General features: G+C 41.8%; 1 protein-coding gene across 12 annotated transcripts in view; it reads left to right on the top strand.

Moving 5' to 3' along the window:
- SMARCA2 (SWI/SNF related, matrix associated, actin dependent regulator of chromatin, subfamily a, member 2) overlaps nucleotides 1-21,278 on the top strand; it is a 169,836-nt gene that overhangs the window by 67,414 nt on the left and 81,144 nt on the right. For all 12 annotated transcript variants that reach the window (XM_039544652.1, XM_039544656.1, XM_039544650.1 and 9 more), the window contains 10 exons: nucleotides 1,119-1,219; nucleotides 1,400-1,550; nucleotides 4,483-4,646; nucleotides 6,405-6,471; nucleotides 7,107-7,217; nucleotides 13,616-13,858; nucleotides 14,191-14,304; nucleotides 18,403-18,510; nucleotides 19,569-19,655; nucleotides 20,350-20,396. In XM_039544652.1, the coding sequence (XP_039400586.1) occupies nucleotides 1,119-1,219; nucleotides 1,400-1,550; nucleotides 4,483-4,646; nucleotides 6,405-6,471; nucleotides 7,107-7,217; nucleotides 13,616-13,858; nucleotides 14,191-14,304; nucleotides 18,403-18,510; nucleotides 19,569-19,655; nucleotides 20,350-20,396 (1,193 nt within the window). The remainder of the gene's footprint in view (nucleotides 1-1,118; nucleotides 1,220-1,399; nucleotides 1,551-4,482; nucleotides 4,647-6,404; nucleotides 6,472-7,106; nucleotides 7,218-13,615; nucleotides 13,859-14,190; nucleotides 14,305-18,402; nucleotides 18,511-19,568; nucleotides 19,656-20,349; nucleotides 20,397-21,278) is intronic.

The following is a 21,278-nucleotide window of genomic DNA, read 5'->3' as shown; positions in this document are numbered from 1 at the left end:
AAATATTGCAAGATGCTAAGATTATGCTTAGTTGATATTTCTTCAGCCTACATATGTTGCAAATAGAATTGCATTGTGTACATTTTAAAATAGTGTATGTGTTTTACATTTGATTTAACAATACGCACTAAAGGTGTGGCTCCTGCAAAGGCTTGCACACCGGTTTAGTTTTATGTACTATGAGTAGTCCCACTGAAATCACAGTATGTCCAATTAAGCATGTGTGTCAGACTTTGAAGATAAAGACCTAATAACCTAACTCTATGTGGTGATGAAAGTGATAACGCCTATTGACCTTAGTAGGTGGTAAGGGCTGTCAGCACCTCCCAATACTGGGCCTTGAGTGTAGTGTAGACATAGATGTAGAATTAGATAAGATCTTCTACTCTCTGTGTAGAAAGGGATGTGCCTATAAAATTTCGGTACAGTTTTGTGACAAGCAGAAAGAAAGGGCGAAATTATTCTAAAAGTAGTTTGCCTACAGGAGGCATAGGGATATTTGTTTTAACGGATAAGAATTTAAGTTGTTACAAAATAGCATTACTTCAAAGAGAACAGAGATTCTTGGAGAAACCACAATAAGATCTGAAAACCTTTCAGTCCATTTATCATCATCTGCAATATTAATTGGAAAGAAGGTAAATAATAAATAAGGAATAAAATGTTTAATCTATTTAAAGACAATTTTAATAAATCAAACACTAAAACAGCTCAGACCTAGTGGATCTTGTCAGTTTGATTGGCTTTTTTGTGTGAATGGAATGTATGTTATGAATCTTCAGTATGTTTTGAAGAAGGGTATATATATGATCTACTCAATGAACAGGAAAAGAAGACATGTTTCAAATATGGTAGAATTAAAATGGGAAAATTCATTTTCTAAGTGTTTTACAGTTTTACCTTGGTTCACTTACATCACAGCAAGAAGGTTTCAGTTGACAGAAGAGAAGAGATGTCAATAACTCTTTCTTGTTAGGATTTCTTTTGTTGTAAAGCAGTGTCCAATGAAAACTGTTGATAAAAACCTGAATGAAGTCTGGCTGATGTTATGATCAAGAAAAATGTTACTTTCCTATTTTTCTGTCCCCTCTCCTATTTTTCTGTTGTCTCCTCTGTAGGATGATGATGAGGAATCAAGTAGACAAGAAGTGGATGAGAAAATACTCCTGGATCCTAACAGTGAAGAAGTTTCTGAGAAGGATGCTAAGCAGATCATTGAGTGAGTGTACATTAGGCTGCCTTCTCTGGGGGTAGGAGGCTGATTTCTCCACCCTATCTTTAACTTTAGCTGCGTACCTATTTTTATGAAGAGCACTTGAATAAGAAGTGATGGTTCAGAGCACTGAACAAATTGGTATAGTGTAAATAGCATCATAACTCTGCTTTACCTATCTTCTAGGACAGCCAAACAAGATGTGGATGATGAATACAGTATGCAATATAGTGCTAGAGGGTCTCAGTCCTCCTACTATACGGTCGCTCATGCAATCGCTGAGAGGGTGGAGAAACAATCTGCTCTTCTTATTAATGGATCACTAAAACATTATCAGGTAAGAAACCTAGTTGGAATTTCCTTCTCAAGTTGTAAATACCAGTTTATGGCCAGCTATAATCCTGCAGTTAACCCTTGCTTTATACATGACTTTTGCACTGTTGCATAATGATGGCCAGGTATTTGTATAATATGTTTTTATTGAGTAAAGCATGTTGTAATATAATATTTAAAAGTTTATGCACATTAGGAAGGTATGTAGGAATAAATGCTTTAATCTCTGAGTGGATCAGATTTGTGTTGCACTGAATCACAAGGTATCCATTTGGGTAGAAAACGATTGTTTGGAAAAGAAGATTGTATTCTGCCTTCCGAATGTAAATGTCACACATGTCACCTGTATAATAATATCAGCTCCAAGTGTACCTGTAATTATCATCTTCATTGGAGAACAGTAGTGATCCAGTTTGGGTTTTTGCTTATTGTTTTAGTGACATACTTTTTATAAAATGCCACTCTAATATTTCAGTACACTAACTGTTTGAATCCAGAAACCTCTTTATTCTGGATGCTGTTGGCTTGGCTATTGAGAGAATTGTGCTCTGAGGATAGGACTGGGGGGTGGGAACTTTTGCATGGTCTGTGGCCACTGACTCCCTGTGGCCTCTGAAAAGTCATTTGTGGCTTGATTTTTTGGTGGCACTGAGCATCTGTTCCCTAGGTAGTTCCCTAGCAAATTACTGGGAGCTGCAGCTGCTCAGCATTGTTTTCAATCTGACCACTTGGCTCTTTCTCAGTTTCCTTGCCTGAAAAATAGAGAATATTACTTTCTTATCTAAACAGCAAAGATGATGTGAAGATACATACATTTTTTAAAGTGTTCATAGAACACTAGAAGGAAGGGCAACCTTAATTCTTACACATCCTAACTTTTCAGTGATCAACTTTGCAACCCAAATGTTCTTTTTTTGTAGTTTTTTTAAAATGCAAACTAAAACCCCAGAAATTCCAGCATGTCAGCTTGGGGCCTAGATCCGTAGCACAGATCTCTACTGCTTGAGTTAATGGTGTCACTGAGAGCTGTAGCAGGTAGGGTGTTATTTTCTATGTGGACAAGCACAAGTGGGGGATGAGGCACACTTTGCCAGTGAGTTTCACAGCTATTTGCTGACAATAGAGGAATGGTCAGACTCAGGAATCCTGGGTTCAATCCCAGGCTCTTGAGGAGAGTGTGCCTTAGTGGATATAGAGCCTTCTGCCCCAGTCCTTCTCCCTCCTCTTTTCCCCCATATGCTTCTCTCTGTCTCTCTCCCTGAACCACTCTGCTCCTATTTCCCTGCTCCCCTGCTCTCTCTGCATTCCAGTCAGACTACTTCCTCTTTCTTCATGCTGCTTGTGGGCCATGGATAACACAGGAGTGACTCTTCCTGTTCTTCATTCTGCTGCCACAGCTGACACCTGCAGCTGGGCAAAGAAATTACAAAGTTCTGCTCAGCCTTTGCAGCTCTTGGGATCAGTAAAGACTGAGAATTTAGCCATTAAACTCCACTAAGTCTCTACTAAGTATGTGTGAACTGTGACTCCTCCCCCCCCCTCCCCCCCGAGACTTACAAGTTGGCCACATTTTGATGAATTCTCATGGGGATAACAAAAGTCACATCCCTACCCTAGGGTGACAGCCCCCTCCCCGTAACCAAATTTTAAGTCCTTGCTCTACCAAATTTCGAGTCACCTCTCCAGAGTATGGAGAATGGTAGAACTTCTCAATGAAGCAGTTGTAAGAATTTTTTTATTGTGGACAACACAGTATATTTTTCTGTAATCTGTCTTGCAAATATGTCAGCCTGAACAGTTCAGATTTGACTAAGTTATAAATAGAATCCTGGGAAACTGTTTATTTTTTATAATTTTTCATTTTATTTTTTAGGAATGTTGTTTGATTTTGTTTTATCCATTTTAGTCATGTGGTGGGAGAGTTAGGTCCAGCCCCTGGGGGAGGAGAGCGAGATGCCCTGTGGGTTGGTATTGCAAAATGAGCCCTCCTCACACACGTCGCAGTGGCAGATCCTGTCCTGCAGGGCTGGGCCTGGCTCCCCACCACAGGCTCTGACTCTGTGAGTGCTCCAGGGCTAGAACACCCATGGAAAAAAACCTGGCAGTCAGTTCCCTCCTCACCCGCAGCGCCTCCCACTGCTGGTGGCCCCGCCGATCAACTCGTCCCCCTCCCTCCCAGCGCCTCCCACCTGCCATGATCAGCTGTTCCGCGGCATGGGGAGAAAGGGAGGAGCCAGGACGGGGCATGCTCGGGGGAGGGGTGGAAAGGAGGAGGGGCCTGGGACTGAGCAGGGTTGAGCACCCGCAGGGAAAAGGAGGAAGCCAGCGCCTGTGCTCCCCACTACAGGTGTTGTGACCTGGTGCATGTTGCTCACTCCGATTTGGCCCAGCTTCCCCTGTGCCATTGTGATGGAGGAGTGGCCGGGACAAACCTTGAATGATGCTTGACATGTGCTGGGTCACAACACCTGGAGTGGGGAGCCAGGCCTGCCGCACAGGGCAGCAGCTGATGCTGTAGGTGAGTTTTAGAGGCTTTTTTCATCTTATATGTTTTTCTTTATTTTGTGTTATTTCACATTGGCAAAAAACCACAGAACTCTAGTTGTAAGCAAATGAAAAACAGAGTCTTGTAATGGAAAGTATTAGGCAACCTCAACTATAGGCATTGCTACCAACTCTGCCTATAAAATAAAAAATCTTCTGATTGTACAAAATAGAACTCTGAAGCTTGGTCCATATTGGACCTAAATATCAGCAGTGACTTTCATGCAGATATGATGGGATATTACTTATGTGCTGGTGGTTCCCAGTGCATCCACTGTTGAAGGGAACCCAGCACCAAAGCAGTAAGTGAAGTGAAAGCCTTACTTCAGTAATACTAGAATTAATTACATGTGCAGCTCTCAGATAATTGAAGCGATTATTCTTCATTTCAGATCCAGGGCCTGGAATGGATGGTTTCACTTTATAATAACAATTTGAATGGAATTTTAGCTGATGAAATGGGGCTAGGAAAGACCATACAGACTATTGCACTCATCACTTATCTGATGGAGCACAAAAGACTCAATGGCCCCTATCTCATCATTGTTCCCCTTTCGTAAGTAAAGAAATTCATTCCACTGTTCTCTTTCTATGCATTGCAAATTGGCTTATTAGCAGCACTCACTTGTTTTTCATTTAATGGTGAGATGAAGCAGGCAGTGGGACTGCATTGAGTATGTACTCTGAATCTAGTCTTGATTATTTTGTCACACTGATTGTCTGGCATTGCGAGGATGACCAGATGGATGATAAAAGCACTTGGTTCCATTAGTTTTGCTGTCCACTCAGCAGGCAACTGTATGGTATCTCTTATTCAATGTAACTTATTCCTGACGTGATCCACAAAAGAGGAAATGTACCTTTCTTCTCTTTTATATTACATGCTGCAGTCTTCCCTGTTCAATTTTTAAAGTGCTACTTGCAGCCTATTATTAGATCTTTAAAAGGCACCCCACCAAATATTAGGTAATTGTGCTTTAACAACACTGGATTTTCTTGTAAGTGTAGTATAAAGTAACTGTCTGATGTGGAGTTGCTTATTGTCCTTAACCATTGATCTCCAACCTCTGCCCAGTGTATTTTTATTTGTCTTATTTTGCCCCTTTTATTTATTGTGATTTTTCTGAATGTGCTCTGCTCTGGTCTCTGCAGGAATTGGTTTTTGGTTTCTTGAAACAGATTGTTTTAAAGAGACATTATCGAGTGCTGTAAAACTTCTGTTGTGTTTTTTTTGTCCCTAAGTGATACCTATCTTACAACTGGCTTTGGAGTGGCTTTGGCATTCTAATTAGAAGGTGGCTAAGAAAGTTACCAAGAAAGTTACCAGTTGTCTGGGGCTTGGTGGTGTCTGTAGGTGTTAGCACAATACAAGTTATATTAATTATTATTATACCTATGTGGTCTACTTTGAAGTGCCCCACCTTCTCGCTCTGCTGCAGCAACCATTAACTAACTTCCAGAGCTGTGTTCAATCCTACTGACACTAGTGATGCTGGGCTCAAACATAAAAAGAAATGCATGATTGGAGAGAGAGCCCTGTTATTAAAACAGTGTTTCCAAGGGGAAGGAAGTGGTGCTATCGATTTTTCAAGAGTACAACGGAGACTTGAAACTTGTTTTTTTAAAATTACTTGTTATTGTCTTTTTTTCAGTTTTATAAAGGGGAGGAGCTGAGACCTGAAGTATTTTACCAGTTCCTTTAGCCTTTCTTTAAGACTATTCAGTGTGTTAGTACAGTTGAAATCACATAGTGCAAAAATGAAGGTACATAAGTGGCTTACTGACACAGCAGTGGTGCTGGGTGCTAATAGCGCATCATCACAAGTTAACAGCACTGATACCTTTTACCTTGGACTTTGTGGGGCTATATCTGAGAAGTTGCAAGTTTTACGTGTTACAGCTGAGCAGCATGAGATGACAGATATGTCTTTTCTGTGCAGATCCATCTATTCTAGCTTTTTTAGTAGGTGTGTTAACATGAACCTAAAGTTAAGCATGTGCTTAAGTGCTTTGCTGAATCAGGGCCAAAACAGACTTCTAAATAAAACTTAAAGACATTTTCCCCAAATCAATTCTCCCCTCACATCTCAAATGAAGATGGCTCATATAGCATAAATAAATCTGCATGTTTTCTTTTTAATATTCAATCTACATGTTCAAGGCAAAGATGTGGGTGTAAGTAAGAAGTTTGTTGGGGATTCAGCTTTCATTGTGAAAGAAGTATTAAGGTGACAAAGTTATAAATAATACCTTAGATTTAAACAGATAATTAGATATTATACTAAATTGTTCATATTCTTAATCTCTTACCTAGGACTTTATCCAACTGGACATATGAATTTGACAAATGGGCTCCTTCTGTGGTGAAAATTTCTTACAAGGTTTGATTTGCGTTCTCTATTTGTATAAAATTGAAAGTGTGATAAATAGACCCTCCTCTTCCTCATTTCCCAAGCTAATCTGTAGACTCTGGCTGTAAAGTTTTGTCATGTGCATCATGTACTAAACAGTGACAGTTAATCATCCCAAACAGATTACTATAATAAACCATAATTATTTTCAAATGGTGAAATGCAGAAGAAAATTGTTAATGATCATATTGCAAGGTTTCTGATGAGAGTAATACAAATGATAAATAAGACACATATTGTATATTGCTGAATACTTTAATGTTAGGCTACTGTGTTTCCAATTGTTCCTATAAAGTCAAGCAGTTACCAAGGAGACTAGATAGACTGACTGCTGCTACTTCCATATAAACAGAGCGTTGCAGTCCAGCAGCTAGTTTCCTGGTATGAGGTTACTGTAATTTTTCTCTTCTCTTCTCCCTCCCATGGTCTTCATTTGGGAAACCATTCTGAAGGGATCTGTAATATGTCAATACATTGTTTGATTTTGCTTTTTAGCACACTCATACAAACACCTTTTCTCTGCTAACCCATGATTGTAAGAAATAGCAGAGGACTATATACAATTATTTTCTTCATCCTTTATTTTATTTTCTCTTCTCTTTCAGGGGACACCTGCCATGCGTCGTTCACTTGTTCCTCAGCTTCGAAGTGGAAAATTTAATGTTCTTTTAACTACTTATGAATACATAATAAAGGATAAACACATTCTTGCTAAGGTAAAAATTTATTTCTGTCACTTCTTAACTGCAAACCCTCCTCCATGTCACCAAACTGTGTCTTGCATGAAACTTTTATTCTGTTGCCCATGGAAATCATAGAAATGTAGGACTGCAAGGGACCTCGTTAGCTCTTCTAGTCCAGTCCCCTGCACTGGAGGCCAGACAAAGTGTTATCTAGACTGTCCCCGACAGGTGTTTGTCTAACCTGTTCTTAAAAATCTTCAATGATGGAGATTCCACAACCTCCCAGATAATTTGTTGCAGTGCTTAATGACATGTACAGCTAGGAAGATTTTCCTAGTGTCTAACCTAAATCATCCTTGCTGCAATTTAAGCCCATTCTTGTCCCATCCTCAGTGGATAAGCAGAACAATTTATCACCCTCCTTTATATAACAACCTTTTACATACTTAAAGACTGTTACCGTGTGCGTGTCTCTCTCCCCCCCTCCACTGTCCCCCGCAGTCTTCTCTTCTCCAGACTAAACAAACCCAGTTTTTTTCAATCTTTCCTCATACGTCATGTTTTCTAGACTTCAGTAATTTTTGTTGCTCCCCTCTAGACTTTCTCCATTTTGTCCACCTCTTTCCTGAAGTGTGGTGCCCAGAACTGGACACAGTTCTCCAGTAGAGACCTTATCAGTGCTGAATAGAGTGGGAGAATTACTTTTCGTGTCTTGCTTTCAACATTCCTGCTAATACATCGCAGAATGATGTTCGCTTTGTCCACCAGTATTACATCGGGGACCCATATTTAGTTTGTGACCCACTCTAACCCCCAGATCCTTTTCTGCAGTATGCCTTCTCAGGCAGTCATTTTCCATTTTGTATTTGTGCAATTGATTATTCCTTCCTAAGTGTAGTATTTTGCATTTGTCCATATTGAATTTCATCGTATTTAATTTAGACCATTTCTCAAGTTTTATTAACATCATTTTGAATTCTAATCCTGTCCTCCAAAGTGCTTGCAGCCCCTCCCCACCTGGTATTGTCAGCAGACTTTATAAGTGTACTGTCTATGCCATTATCCAAGTCATTTATGAAAATATTGAATAGAACCAGACTCAAACAGATCCCTGCATGACCCCACTCAATGTGCCCTTCCAGCTCAATTGTGAACCATTGCTAACGACCCTGAGTACTCTTTCCAGCTAATTGTGCACCCACCTTATAGTAGGTTCATCTAGGCTATGTTTGTCTAGTTTTGTTTATGAGAAGGTCATCTGACATGGTTTCAAAGCTTTACTAAAATCAAAATATGTGACTTATACCGTTTCCCACCACTCACAAGAAGGATGCTAGGTTGGTTTGACATGATTTGTTCTTGATAAATCTGTGTTAAATGCTCCATGTTTCCTTCTGTGTTGTCCTTATTCCTCTTTTAATAGATAAGTACTATATTTTCCCTTTGCCAGTTCTTATGTCTCGCTCTCATTGTCCATGAATTCTCAAAGATAATTCCTAATGGCTCAGAGATCTCTTCAACCAGTTCCTGAAGTATTCTAGGATGCATTTCATGAGGCCCTGCTGACTTGAAGACTTCTAATTAGTCGAAGTAATTCTTAACTTGTTCTTCTTCTTTGAGTGCTTGTTCACGTCCATTCCACATTAGGTGTGCGCATGCCGTGTGCACGAGTGTCGGAAACTTTTCCCTTAGCAGCTCCCATCGGGCCGGCGGGGTCCCGCCTGAGCGGCGCCACTACGCCGTGCATATATACCCCTGCTGGTCCGACACCTTCCAGTTCCTTCTTACCATCCGTGGCGACGTTGGAACAACCTCTTGCTCTCGTATGAGAAGCAATCCCTCAGCTTTAGAGTACTTAGCTGCTGTCAGTTCGTTAGCATTCTATTGTTGTGGGCACTTAATAGATTAGGTGCTTGGAGGCTTCCAGCACCCACCCTGGGCCGCGGGGCATGCCACAGGCCCAGAAGTTTAAGGCTTGCGCCATGTGCCGCAAGCCCATGCCGGTTAGTGACCCCCACGACTCCTGTCTATGTTGCCTGGGGGAAGCACACCAAACAGAGAGGTGTAAGATTTGCAAGGCGTTTAAGCCTAGAACAAAAAAAGAGAGAGACTTTCACTTGAAGCAGTTGTTGATGGAGGCAGCGCTGCAGCCATCGGGCCCGGAGCGCCTGACTCCGGCTCCAGCCTCCTCGGTGCGGAGTGCCCCAGAGTCGTCAAGAGACCCGGTGCCGGATAAGCACTGCAAGCCGACGGCCTCGGAGAAAAGTAGACCACAGTACTGCTCATCCTCCCTGGTGCGGCCCAAGGCCAAACCAAAAGAAGGGCGCAGACGTTCCCCACAAAGGAGACCAGCGCCATCTAAGGGCCCAGGCACCGGAAAGAGCAGGATGGACATTGTGCCGGTGCTGGCACCAATGGCACCGGTGCCACAAGTCCCACTGAGTCCAGCCCTAAGTGAACTCAGTGAGGACGGCGGGCTCGAGGGAGTAATAGATCAGCCCTCCATGCCTGACACCTTTGAGGCGGCGAAGGACCTCATCAAGTTGTTGGCGGTGAGCCCCCTCCTGATCAGGGAGAAGCCTCTGGCACCTGGGCCCGTGGTGCCGTCAAAGGGAAAGCCGGCAATGGTGCTAGGCACGAGCCTTACCGCAGTCGAAATGGGGATAACAGGAGGTGGCATAATAATAATAACAATAGCTCCAGTAGGCCGGGCCAGGGCCAAGACCAGCATAAGTCTCAGCCCGGCCCTAAACCAGGCTTTTGAAGGTGTGCTCAAGGACAGCGTACCAGACCAATCACCGGATCCATCCCCTTGTTTCCTGAATTGCCTGTCCTGCTTCTCCCGTGCGTGGTCCAGCATTACATTGAACCGTTGGGTGTTACGCATGGTGTGAGGCGGTTACATGCTGCAGTTCTCCTCCCTGCCTACCGCCCACCCCCTTCCCCATCCCTCCTCAGGATCCCTTCTCACAATCACCTCCTGGAAGAGGAAGTTCGCATGCTCCTAAAGGCGGGGGTGGTAGAGTTGGTGCCGAAGGACCTAAGAGGGAAAGGGTTCTATTCCTACCCCGGGACCTCATCACGCAGAATGGAGGGTGGCTCCTCCACCCCGACCTGCAATCACTGCATCTAACGACGTGGAAGCTCTGTGGCTGAACGCTTTGGAGAGCCAGTGCTCCTTCCCTGTGCAGCAGGTTCTACTTGGTAGTAGGAAGCCCTCTACCAGGGCGACTTACCTGGCCAAGTGGAAGAGGTTCTCATGCTGGTGTGGGCCTCAACAGGTTCAGCCATGCCAGGCTCCGGTGCCTACCATTCTAGAGTACCTACTGCATCTCGAGCAGCAGGGGCTGGCCCCGTCCTCGATCAGGGTGCATCTGGCGGCCATTTCTGCCTTCCACCCGGGGTTTTCAGGGGGCTCGGTGTTCTCCCACCCAATGGTGGGGCGGTTCCTTAAGTGGCTGGAGAGGGTGTTCCCTTACTCACGCCCCCCAGTCCCTCCATGGAATCTCAACTTAGTCTTTTCTAAACTCATGGGGCCCCCGTTCAAGCCCCTTGCTACCTGCTCCCTCCTCCACCTTTCCTGGAAGGCGGCATTCCTGGTGGCCATCACCTCGGCCAGAAGGGTATCTGAGCTGAGGGCACTCACCTCGGAGCCAACATATATGGTATTTCATAAAGACAAGGTGCAGCTCCGCCCACACCCCAAGTTCCTCCCAAAGGTGGTCTCACAATTCCGTCTAGGCCAGGACATTTGTCTGCTGGTATTTTTCCCCAAACCTCATGCGGACTCGAATCACCGCACACCCTGGACGTCCGTTGAGCCTTGTCATTCTACTTGGAGCGCACCAAGCCCTTTCGTAAATCCACACAGCTGTTCGTGGCCGTGGCGGAAAGGATGAGAGGCCTCCCGGTGTCGGCGCAGCGAATCTTCTCCTGGATTACAGATTGCATTTGGGCATGTTATGACCTCGCAGGTGTTCCGGCCCCAACGATCACGGCCCACTCGACCAGGGCGCAAGCAGCTTCAGCAGCGTTCCTCACACAGGTCCCGATCCAGGAGATCTGCAGAGGAGCCACCTGGTCGTCGGTGCATACCTTTACGACCCACTACGTGGTCAACCAGCAGGCCCAAGAGGACACGGCGGTTGCCAGGGCGGTCCTCTGATCAATTGTTCCTGAGTACTACTCTCCTCCGAAGGTAAGCTTGTGGTTCACCTAGTGTGGAATGGACGTGAACAAGCACTCGAAGAAGAAAAAACGGTTACCTGCCTTTTCGTAACTGTTCTTCGAGATGTGTTGTTCACGTCCATTCCACCCCCCGCCCTCCTACCCCTCTGTCAGAGTCACCAGCAAGAAGGAACTGGAGGGGGTCGGGCCAGCGGGGGTATATATGCATGGTGCAGTGGCGCCGCTCAGGCGGGGCCCCGCCGGCCCAACAGGTACCGCTAAGGGAAAAGTTTCCGACGCTTGTGCACACAGCACGTGCACACCTAATGTGGAATGGATGTGAACATCACATCTCGAAGAACAACAGTTACGAAAAGGTAGGTAACTGGTTTTTTTCCTGTTTTAGCCTCAGATTCTATCCCATTTAAACTGATGTTCACTATGTTAGTTGTTCAATCACTGCTATCTTTTTTTGGTGAAAACTGAAATAAAAAAGGCATCTAACATTTCGGCCATTGCTGCATTTTTTTGATATTGTCTTCCGTCCTCATTTGGTAATGGGACTGCGCTGTCCCCGGTCTTCCTCTTGCTTCCCAATGTGGTTGTAAAATGCTTTCTTGTTACCCTTTATATCCCTAGCTAGTTTAATCTTGTTTTGTGCCTTTCCATTTCTGATTTTGTTCCTACATGCTTGTGTAATTCTTTTGTATTCATCCTTTGTAATTTGACCTAGTTTCCACCTTCTGTATGTCTCTTTTTTGAGCTTTAGGTCTCCTGATTAAGTTAGGGTGGCCTTTTACCATACTACTGTCTTTCCTACACATTGGTATTGTTAGCTCTTGTACCCTTAATAACGTCTCTTTAAAAAATTACCAACTCTGAACTCTTTTTTCCCCAAGGTGTGATCATATTTGTTCCTCTGTTCTGTAAAGCAGAATCCCTGGATCTTCTGTGCACTTTGTAATAGTATTTATTCTGATCTTCAATCTGTGACCCCTACTATTCCAGTTCTGTGTTTCTGGGCAGAGACTGACCCCTATTACAAAATTTCTGGTTATGTGGTGGTTTTTATTTGTGGCCACATAATAACTTATGCCTAAAATTTGATATCCAGAAAACTTTACATCACCTAAGGATCCAGTTTTCTTAATCTAAACGTCTCCTAAGTATTTGTGGTGTTACTATTTAAAAACTCTCAAAGTGACATGCAAATATTGATGCCTCAGTGGTAGTGGATGTATTTTTTAAATGTGCAACTAAGGTATCAGTAGTACTCTTGATATACATAAAGCAGACTGACAAGGTGCATAAATGCCTCACTGAGAGACCTTGTGATCTTATTGTCACCCTGTCATTCCTTTCCCTTCCTTTCACTCTTTTTGTATGTTCAAGACTGACTTGTCATGTTCAATGTCATTTACGTGTTTTTTGGAGCATAGATGCTGCCTGGACTCATTTGGGGAGGCACCTAGTACATCTCTGAATGCATGAAAAAATAATTAATATTAAATCCCAACAGTTTGTTTTGTGTCTGCAGCATTTTTCTATCCCCCAGTTTTTGCCCACTCTTGTTCCTTGTCTTCAGCTCTTAGGCTGTAGATGGCATTGGTCTCCATGTTTCAACATCTGCTCTGACTGCATTAAATCTTTCATGGTGGGAGCTGAAATTCCTGGGGTGATATCCGTTGCTGGCTTCCTTCATTAAGAAGTTGCAGTGCCTGAAATGCCCTGGTTACCTTGTCCTGTTTTGTTTCCTCACATTTAAGTTAGATGGAAGGATTTGGCTGAACTAAAAGAATGTGCATTGTTGCTTTCTTATGTGCCTGTTTGAAAACGTGTACTTGCTTCTTCTGAGTTTTTACTTGTGACAACTTCATTTAGAGTTCTTGGTTTTTCCGATTCTCCTAATAACTCCTATCCTGACCCTACAGTAATAGGTCTCCTAAGGACACCACCCTGTGAAAGATCCTAATGGGGGGAATGAGCTGTTAGCAGTTGCAGGCTCAGATATAGTTGTACCCTAGCCACGGTTTGTTCCTCCTCCATTACGTACAAGGTCATTGCTGCCTGGATAACACTGTATTGGACTTTGATCCCCAACAAGCACTACTCTTAAAGCTAAAATAGCCAAGACCCAGTCTCTCTTTCCTGTTTAATGCTGGTGGAAAGCACTTAGCACTAATTCTGGCAGTGTCTCATCTCTGTGTCAAAGGTTCGTTTTTCCCTGAGTTCACTAACTTGGCCAGATTTTTTTCCTGTTGCAGATTCGATGGAAGTACATGATAGTAGATGAAGGCCATCGAATGAAGAACCATCACTGCAAGCTGACTCAGGTCTTGAACACCCACTATGTGGCTCCTAGACGGATTCTGTTGACTGGGACACCACTGCAGAACAAGTTGCCTGAACTTTGGGCTCTCCTCAACTTCCTCCTCCCCACCATTTTCAAGAGCTGCAGCACCTTTGAACAGTGGTTTAATGCTCCATTTGCCATGACTGGAGAAAGGGTACTGGAATGGTTTGCTTAAATCTAATCAGAAATAAACAGTAGGATGAAAACAAAATGGAACCCTTGATGTAGGAATAGCATCTGAACTGTCCCTTGTACTCACAGAATTATCATCCTAATGTAACAGTCACCTTCATTACAGCTTTACAATTCTTCACTTAAATTTCTCTTTCTGGACGCGGAGTCCTGTTTAATAATAAAATACAAGAGTACAGCATGGGGTAAATATTGCACATGTGTTTGTAAAGAGGTATAATCTCCCACATAGTCACAATATGACACAGTTCACAGATTTCTCTTGTAGTAACTCTTATAATTACATTTGTGAAGGTGGACTTAAACGAGGAAGAGACTATTCTGATCATCAGACGTCTCCACAAAGTGTTACGACCCTTCTTGCTGAGGAGACTGAAGAAAGAGGTTGAATCTCAACTGCCAGAAAAGGTTTGTGGAGGGAGGATTTCATGAAAAACGTGTTCCCCAGTGTCTGGGATTTTTGTACATTTATTTTTTCTTTTTTAAAAGCACCATACAATATAGCTGTTCAGGTTATCCTACAGAAGGAAACTTCCTAGAGCCACCAGTTGATTTTTAAGAAAAATCTTTCAATTAACTAAGATTTCCCTTTACAAAGAATAAAAAGCTATAAGTGAGAACTTCTGAAGTTGGCAGAGGTTTCCTGTGTGCTCAGTCTTTCATCCAAATCCTGTGTTTGACAATTTTTGCTAAAAGTGTCAGTACTAAAGTCCATAATATAGTTTTAGTACAGCTTAAAGCTAATTGTGTCTGCTAAAACTGGTTTACATAAAATGTTTATTTCCACAGTATTTATATTCAGGGCATTAATAAAAACCAACCTGACTGATTACTGAGGGTCAGATTCTGCCACCTTTACTCTCCTGAATAGTACTTTTACTCCCTCTGGTAGTTGTATTGAAATAATTGAAATTCATAAAGTACCATGTTTGTAAGGGTAACAGACTCTGATTCTGCTTTTGGGAGTCAGAAACTTTCCAACACTGTGTCTTGTGGTATTTTTTGAATCTTACGCACAACTTTTAACCAGGTTGTCATGCATCTCAGAATTTTTCAGAGCCAGATAACTTAAAAAAAAAAAATACAATTTAGCTCCTTCTGCATTTGGAAAGGTTTGTTTCACATTTTGCAAGAGACATATATAAACCCTCTAGGTTACTTTATCTGTGTATAAATGTGAAAGTGCCAAAGTTTACACCCTGTTAGAATCCCAAACTGAAATTGGAGGATGCAGGAATCAAACATAAGAACATAAGAAAGGCCATACCGGGTCAGACCAAAGGTCCATCTAGCCCAGTATCTGTCTATCGACAGTGGCCAATGCTAGGTGCCCCTGAGGGAGAGAACCTAACAGGCAATGATCAAGTGATCTCTCTCCTGCCATCCATCTCCATCCTCTGACGAACAGAGGCTAGGGACACCATTCTTACCCATCCTGGCTAATAGCCATTTATGGACTTAGCCACCATTTGTACCTTTCTGACACACTAAGCCTGTGCCAAAAACTGATCCTGGTTCTGTCCTTTCAATTATATACAGCTAAAATTCAAGCCTAAAAAGTAATGTATTGCAAAAGAAAACAATTACTCTTGACTTTCTCCCTTCCCTTAAACCTGTTCTATCAGTGTGAGTGAGCAGATGATGGAAATATACAAAAATTCTGCTTTCTGAAGCACATTCAGGAGTCAAATCAATGGAGGAGAGCGATGGATCAAAAGGAACAGCATTGCACCGATATTAAGTGAACTTTGAAAACTATATTTTGCCATTCCTGCATTACACAAGATCAATGTGACAGATGGCAGATAGCAGAGGATATGTCACAACCAAAGTTCACAACAGTTAGCAATTTGTGGCCTAGTATCTCCATTACCTTACCGAGAAGACAGAACTAACCTGGACTTAATTACAGAGTAGCAATTTATAGGCTGGCTTTGCTTCCTCACGTTTCTTTTAAAATATGTAAGGCTTAATTTGATTAGAACATGAATCTTAGGCTCTTATAATTAAAATACCCAAGGCATTTCAAGGTAGAGTGTACATTCTCCATTTACTTCCTCAGTAATGATCTCACACACAGAGAAAACTAAGTAGCAATATGCGGGAGGTGGATCTAACTCCTGAGAAGCAGAAAAGTTACAGGCAGTTCCTATATAAGCCTTCCTATGCTATGTGCAACCTGTAAATATAGGATGTGATTCAGAAAAAAATTCACCCTAGCAATCTGTTATACTGTGCTGGGAATGAGAGAGCTCCAGGACCTGGAAGCCAGCCTTCCGGAGGGCAAAATATGTGCCAGGTAGCCTGGGAGCATAAGGGAGTCCTGAATTACGCCCATTTTGCTTGCCCATTCTGGCGTGACCGTCTGGCACAAGGTTCTCCAGGACATGGTCAAGATGCTAAGAGGGGTACTCCTGCTTACATTGCTTTCCAGCCTTCTGAGACTTAATTCTGTAAATATAGAGGCTGAATTCAATCAAAACAGAACATGAAGATTTTGGAAAGGTCTTTCTGTTAATTTTCTTTGTTATTCCGCCAGTGTCTCATGTTGTAAATGTGACACAGTGGGCCCTTGCTTACTGTGGACCCAGTTCTGTTCCCACTGAAGTACATGGAAAAACTGGCAAGACTCGACCTTAGTTCCCAAATAATCAGCAACAAGGAGGCATTATATTTAGTTATGTTAGATACATTTCTTGGCACACTTATTTCAGTACATACTGTGTTAATTACAAGAAATAGGCAGAGCCTTTATGGATCTCTGGCTACTAAATGGGGCTTGCCAGTGCTGTGCAACAGTGGGGAAGATGTTTCAGGCATCCTTTTCCTCTCTGTCTTATCCGAACAAAATGCAAACAGTACAAATGCTGAAAGAGAAATAGGTGAGAACCACAGCATTCAAGTCAAGATGAAAGTTGTGGGGAGAAGGCATCTGGGGTTTTAATTTTTCCCACTGTAGACAGAGGGGGCAATTGTAAAATTCAGCTCTGGCTTCAAATATGGAAGTTGGGGGATATTTGACTCCCCAGTTAAACCCAAAACAATTAGAGGTAAGTAGTAATAGGGATATTTTGTTACATGATTTTTATTGTGACATTGTACTAACATTGACCTGGATCAGCATTTTAAAGATATAAACCAGCTCAGTAGTAGAATTTATTTAATGAAAGGGACATATAATACACAACTTTAATTAAGTGTTGTGAACTGTATTGCCATTATGCCCTCCTCCCTCCCAACATATAGTGTTCATACCAGCCTCCTTTGCAACATTTTTGATTAATTTTAGCTTGGAACATACTCAGATTTGAGACTTGACTGAATTGCTACCAGTACAATCCCATTATTTAAATTTGTATTGCAGTTCAGATTTCTCCCCATTGACTGTCAATGAGAGCCATTGTATTCAGTAGCTTTATTAAAAAAGAGGGATTGATAAAATGCTTAACAGTATTAGTTTAGGGGAGTTGTGGTTGTATTCCCCTATTTTTTTAAAAAAAACAGTGTTCAAGTCCAATGTCATGCATTGGAATTGTTGACACAAGATGGCTAATGACAGTTCCATCTTGTCTGACAGGTTCTTGGTAGAGAAGCTACTAAATGAATATTCAGTTCCCTCTCATCTGTGACCTCATCCTCCTGATCCTCTGAGCTTAAAATAACTCAATCATATTTTAATCAGTTTATTAAACATTAGGTGGCTTGCTGATTTACTTTTAATCACATCCTGCAAGATTTCTAGCCATTAATATGGCTTTGTGTGTGTATTATGATTTTTTGTCTAATTATTAAAAACACAGAGTGTATACCAAGCCAGATTTTATGCATGAGTTAATTTGTAGAAAAGTGTGTGTGTTTACTGGCTTTGAGGCTGATATGTGATCAGAACAAACTAAAGACAAGTTAGTTCAGCCAGTGTTACGTGAGTTGAATTTTTGAGGTTACAACATACTTTACTATATTTGCAAACAGTTCCCTCATTCTTATTTGTATGTTTAGAAAAAAAAATACATATTTCCAACCAAACATTAGTGAATGGCATGATACTTAGGGCTGAATGTGAATCTCATTTGTTTTGTGACAGGTATACAACCACAACTGATCTTTTAAAAATGTTTTGCAAGCGTAATAAAGAAAATTCACAAGTTATTGGCCATTCATTTTGAGAGCGCTTGTATAATTATAGAAAGAAAAAATACAAAAATATCTCTTTTTGGCTGCTTTGCTGAACAGTATTGAATGTTCATGCTCAGAGAAACCAAGCAATTTACAGTAGACATGGAACCCAAAGATAAACTTTGGAGACAACCATTACAATGAGGGAATCTGGATTCCAAGGGTGTGGGTGGCCACTTTACAATTCTCTCTTTCTCCCTGGGAGATATAGATGCTGCTGGGTTACAAGTGTTCCTATAAGGGGAAAGACCTGCAGTTAAATCATCCTAACATGATTATAGACTGGCAAAACTCTGTGCTCCATTTATCTATTGCTATTTTTCACACTAGGTTGAATATGTGATCAAATGCGACATGTCAGCTCTTCAGAAGATTCTCTACCGCCATATGCAAGCGAAGGGAATCCTCCTCACAGATGGCTCTGAGAAAGACAAGAAGGTACAAAGGGAACTATAATACTTAACAATAATACATTATGGCGATGTGTTTACTGAATGTGTGACAGTCCGCACCAGCCTTCTTATTAAAAAACCAAGTAAACTTTTTTGGATATCCTACTGCAGATGTGTCAGTTGGGGTAAGAATTTGCCCACAACTGAAATGTTTGTGCAAAAAATTTTTTTTGTCTTTGTTCTCCATTCACAATGCAAAACCTGACCTTGTTTTTGATATACAATTGTAAAGATGCATTTCTGAACGCAGTGTTACAAAACCTCCCTAAGAGGCTGAAACGTAATATGGAATCCTGTGTAAAATAACTGGGATTGTGGCACATTGGCTGCATCAGGTTATTTATTAAAAGTGTTGAAAAGCACACCAAAAGTCCTATTCTCACTCCTCTGGACTCTCTAATTCCTCCTGCTTCCCATCTCGTTCCCAGGGTCCTTGTTCAGTCAGTGCTAATCTCCCCACTCCAACTTCCAGTACTAGTTTCCCTTCCCCACCTAAGACTCATCATCCCTTATTAGCTACCTCTAGAGCATTTTAGCTGCTTAGAACCGTGTGTTGTTCTTGTGGTTGACAGAGAAGCAGATAGATTCAGGTAACTGCCAAAGGAAGGCACTGTAGAAGTGAAAAGTAGCTGAACAGAATCATGCCCTATATGTAGGGTTTAGACATCACATAATCTATATGCCCCGTAAATCTAGATGGCAGACTGACATTGCTTCCCAACACGACCACTGTAATGAGATACAAACCCCAGGCCCCAGTATACTTCCATTGATTTCTTTCAGATCTTCCATACGTTTTTCTCTTAGACCACACCACCTCTGACAATGGAGGTTGCACATGGACTTGAGGGGACAACCAACTTCATTTTACTACATAGCTTCTTCAGGGAGTTTCCTGTGCAACTCTGAGATTTCATTGCATGAGATGGCCTTCAACTTTGGTGTAGAAATATAGAATGCCTCCCTAAAAATTCAGATTTTTAAAAATCTTCAGTTACCAGCAATTCAGTTTTGCCATTTGACTTGTATTTTTTCCTCCCTTAGGGAAAAGGTGGGGCGAAAACTCTTATGAACACTATCATGCAATTGAGAAAGATATGCAATCACCCATATATGTTTCAGCATATTGAGGTAAGGCTGTCATGTTCAGTTTGCTTAGTCTTTTCTGTATGGATCGCTAATGATATAGAAAACCAGGGTTAGAGACTTACACATGTATGAAAGTCTAACCAAGGCCATATTCAAGTCTTAATTTTTATCTATTCTTTGCAATTTACTAAAGGAGGAGGGGTTCTGAAACTTTCTGAAACTTGGTGCTTACTACTGAATAAATACACTCTTCTCTCTTAATTTTGAGATATATGTGGTAGGAGAAGCCCCTGCCACTGTCACTTTTCTGGAAGTGGCAAGTTTGGGGAATATACTTATTTGGTTACCACTATGGCTAGGCAATTCACAAAGTAAATGAACAAAGTACATCTTGTGATACATTATCATTGTGGTTTTTTGTTTGTTCACTTGCTAATTCACGAAATTCAGTAATTTGCAAATGGGTCTCCCAGTAATTAGTGCAAATTAAGTTCTACTATAGTTGTAATCTGGTAAAGTGCCCACTGAGGGAAATCATTCCTACAAGCCATGCATTTTAAGAAACAGTGGGAAAAACAGCGCCCTTGTACCATAAGGCAGACTCCAAGGTGTATGAGTGGTAATGAGGCTTGAACCCTAGCATTCAACACATAATTATAGCGCTCAATATAAAGATAACTGTTCTCGGATTACTGTATAATCTCAGTGTCTAATAATCCATTTATATTATTTGCAGGAGTCCTTTGCTGAACACTTGGGCTATTCAAGTGGTGTTATCAATGGGTAAATCTTTTTTTTTCTCTTCATTGTATATTTGTAATGAAACCATTGTGCAGGATGTTTTATGTTATTTTCAATAGTTGCATTATCAAAACTAAGCAGTTTGCAAAACAAATTCAATCTTACAGTTAGAAGTAATGTACCTTATAGACCCTGGTCAATTAAAAACTTTCTCTGTACTCTAAATGGTTCCTCATGTCATCTGGAGTTATGCAGTCTCAGAGGCTGCTGCTTATTCCAAAGGATGCTTCCTTCTTGGAAGCAGCAATTTAAAGCTGCTTTTGTACTCATGTAGTAACTAGAGACTTCCCAGGCTCCAATCTGGCTTTTTTGACTGTCAGGGCAGGCTCAATGTCTACTCCAACATCTAAATAAGGAGCAGGTTTTTCCTTGGCTGACTTTAAAGGAGCCTTGTGTTTTGCAGATAACTCCAGTGGCTGGGTACTTGATGCAGTTTAGCCTGACAAATGATTAAGAGGAGCTCCTCATGGCAATGAGTGTGTATGATTTCCATTGACTTAAGACAAGTGATTGGGAGTAGGATCTCTTCCTCCACAAAAATCCCAAGGATTGAGTAAGGTGGAAAGGATTTCTACTCCTTGCTGTATCTGTTTACAAACATTCTTCTTTGAGTATGTGTCAGTGTGAATCTACTCTGGTTGTGTATATGCCTCATGAAAGTGAGATAGCAGAATCCACGTACACTGTCTCTCCTTGTGCTTCTGTGTGAGGGCATGAACAGTGGGCAGCCATAACCCTCCCTCAATTTTCTTACCATCCGTGGCAGCAAGAGAGGGCCTGGCAAATGTGCAACCCACTAGTTCTTAGCTCAGGCTAAACTTCTTCGGTATCTTCCAAAGCCTTCAGAACCACTTCTAATCTACT

Source organism: Mauremys reevesii, linkage group 6 (assembly GCF_016161935.1).
Source record: "Mauremys reevesii isolate NIE-2019 linkage group 6, ASM1616193v1, whole genome shotgun sequence".
NCBI lineage: Eukaryota > Metazoa > Chordata > Testudines > Geoemydidae > Mauremys > Mauremys reevesii.
The sequence above is the reverse complement of the archived record's forward strand: the minus strand, read 5'-3'. Positions and strand labels throughout refer to the sequence as shown.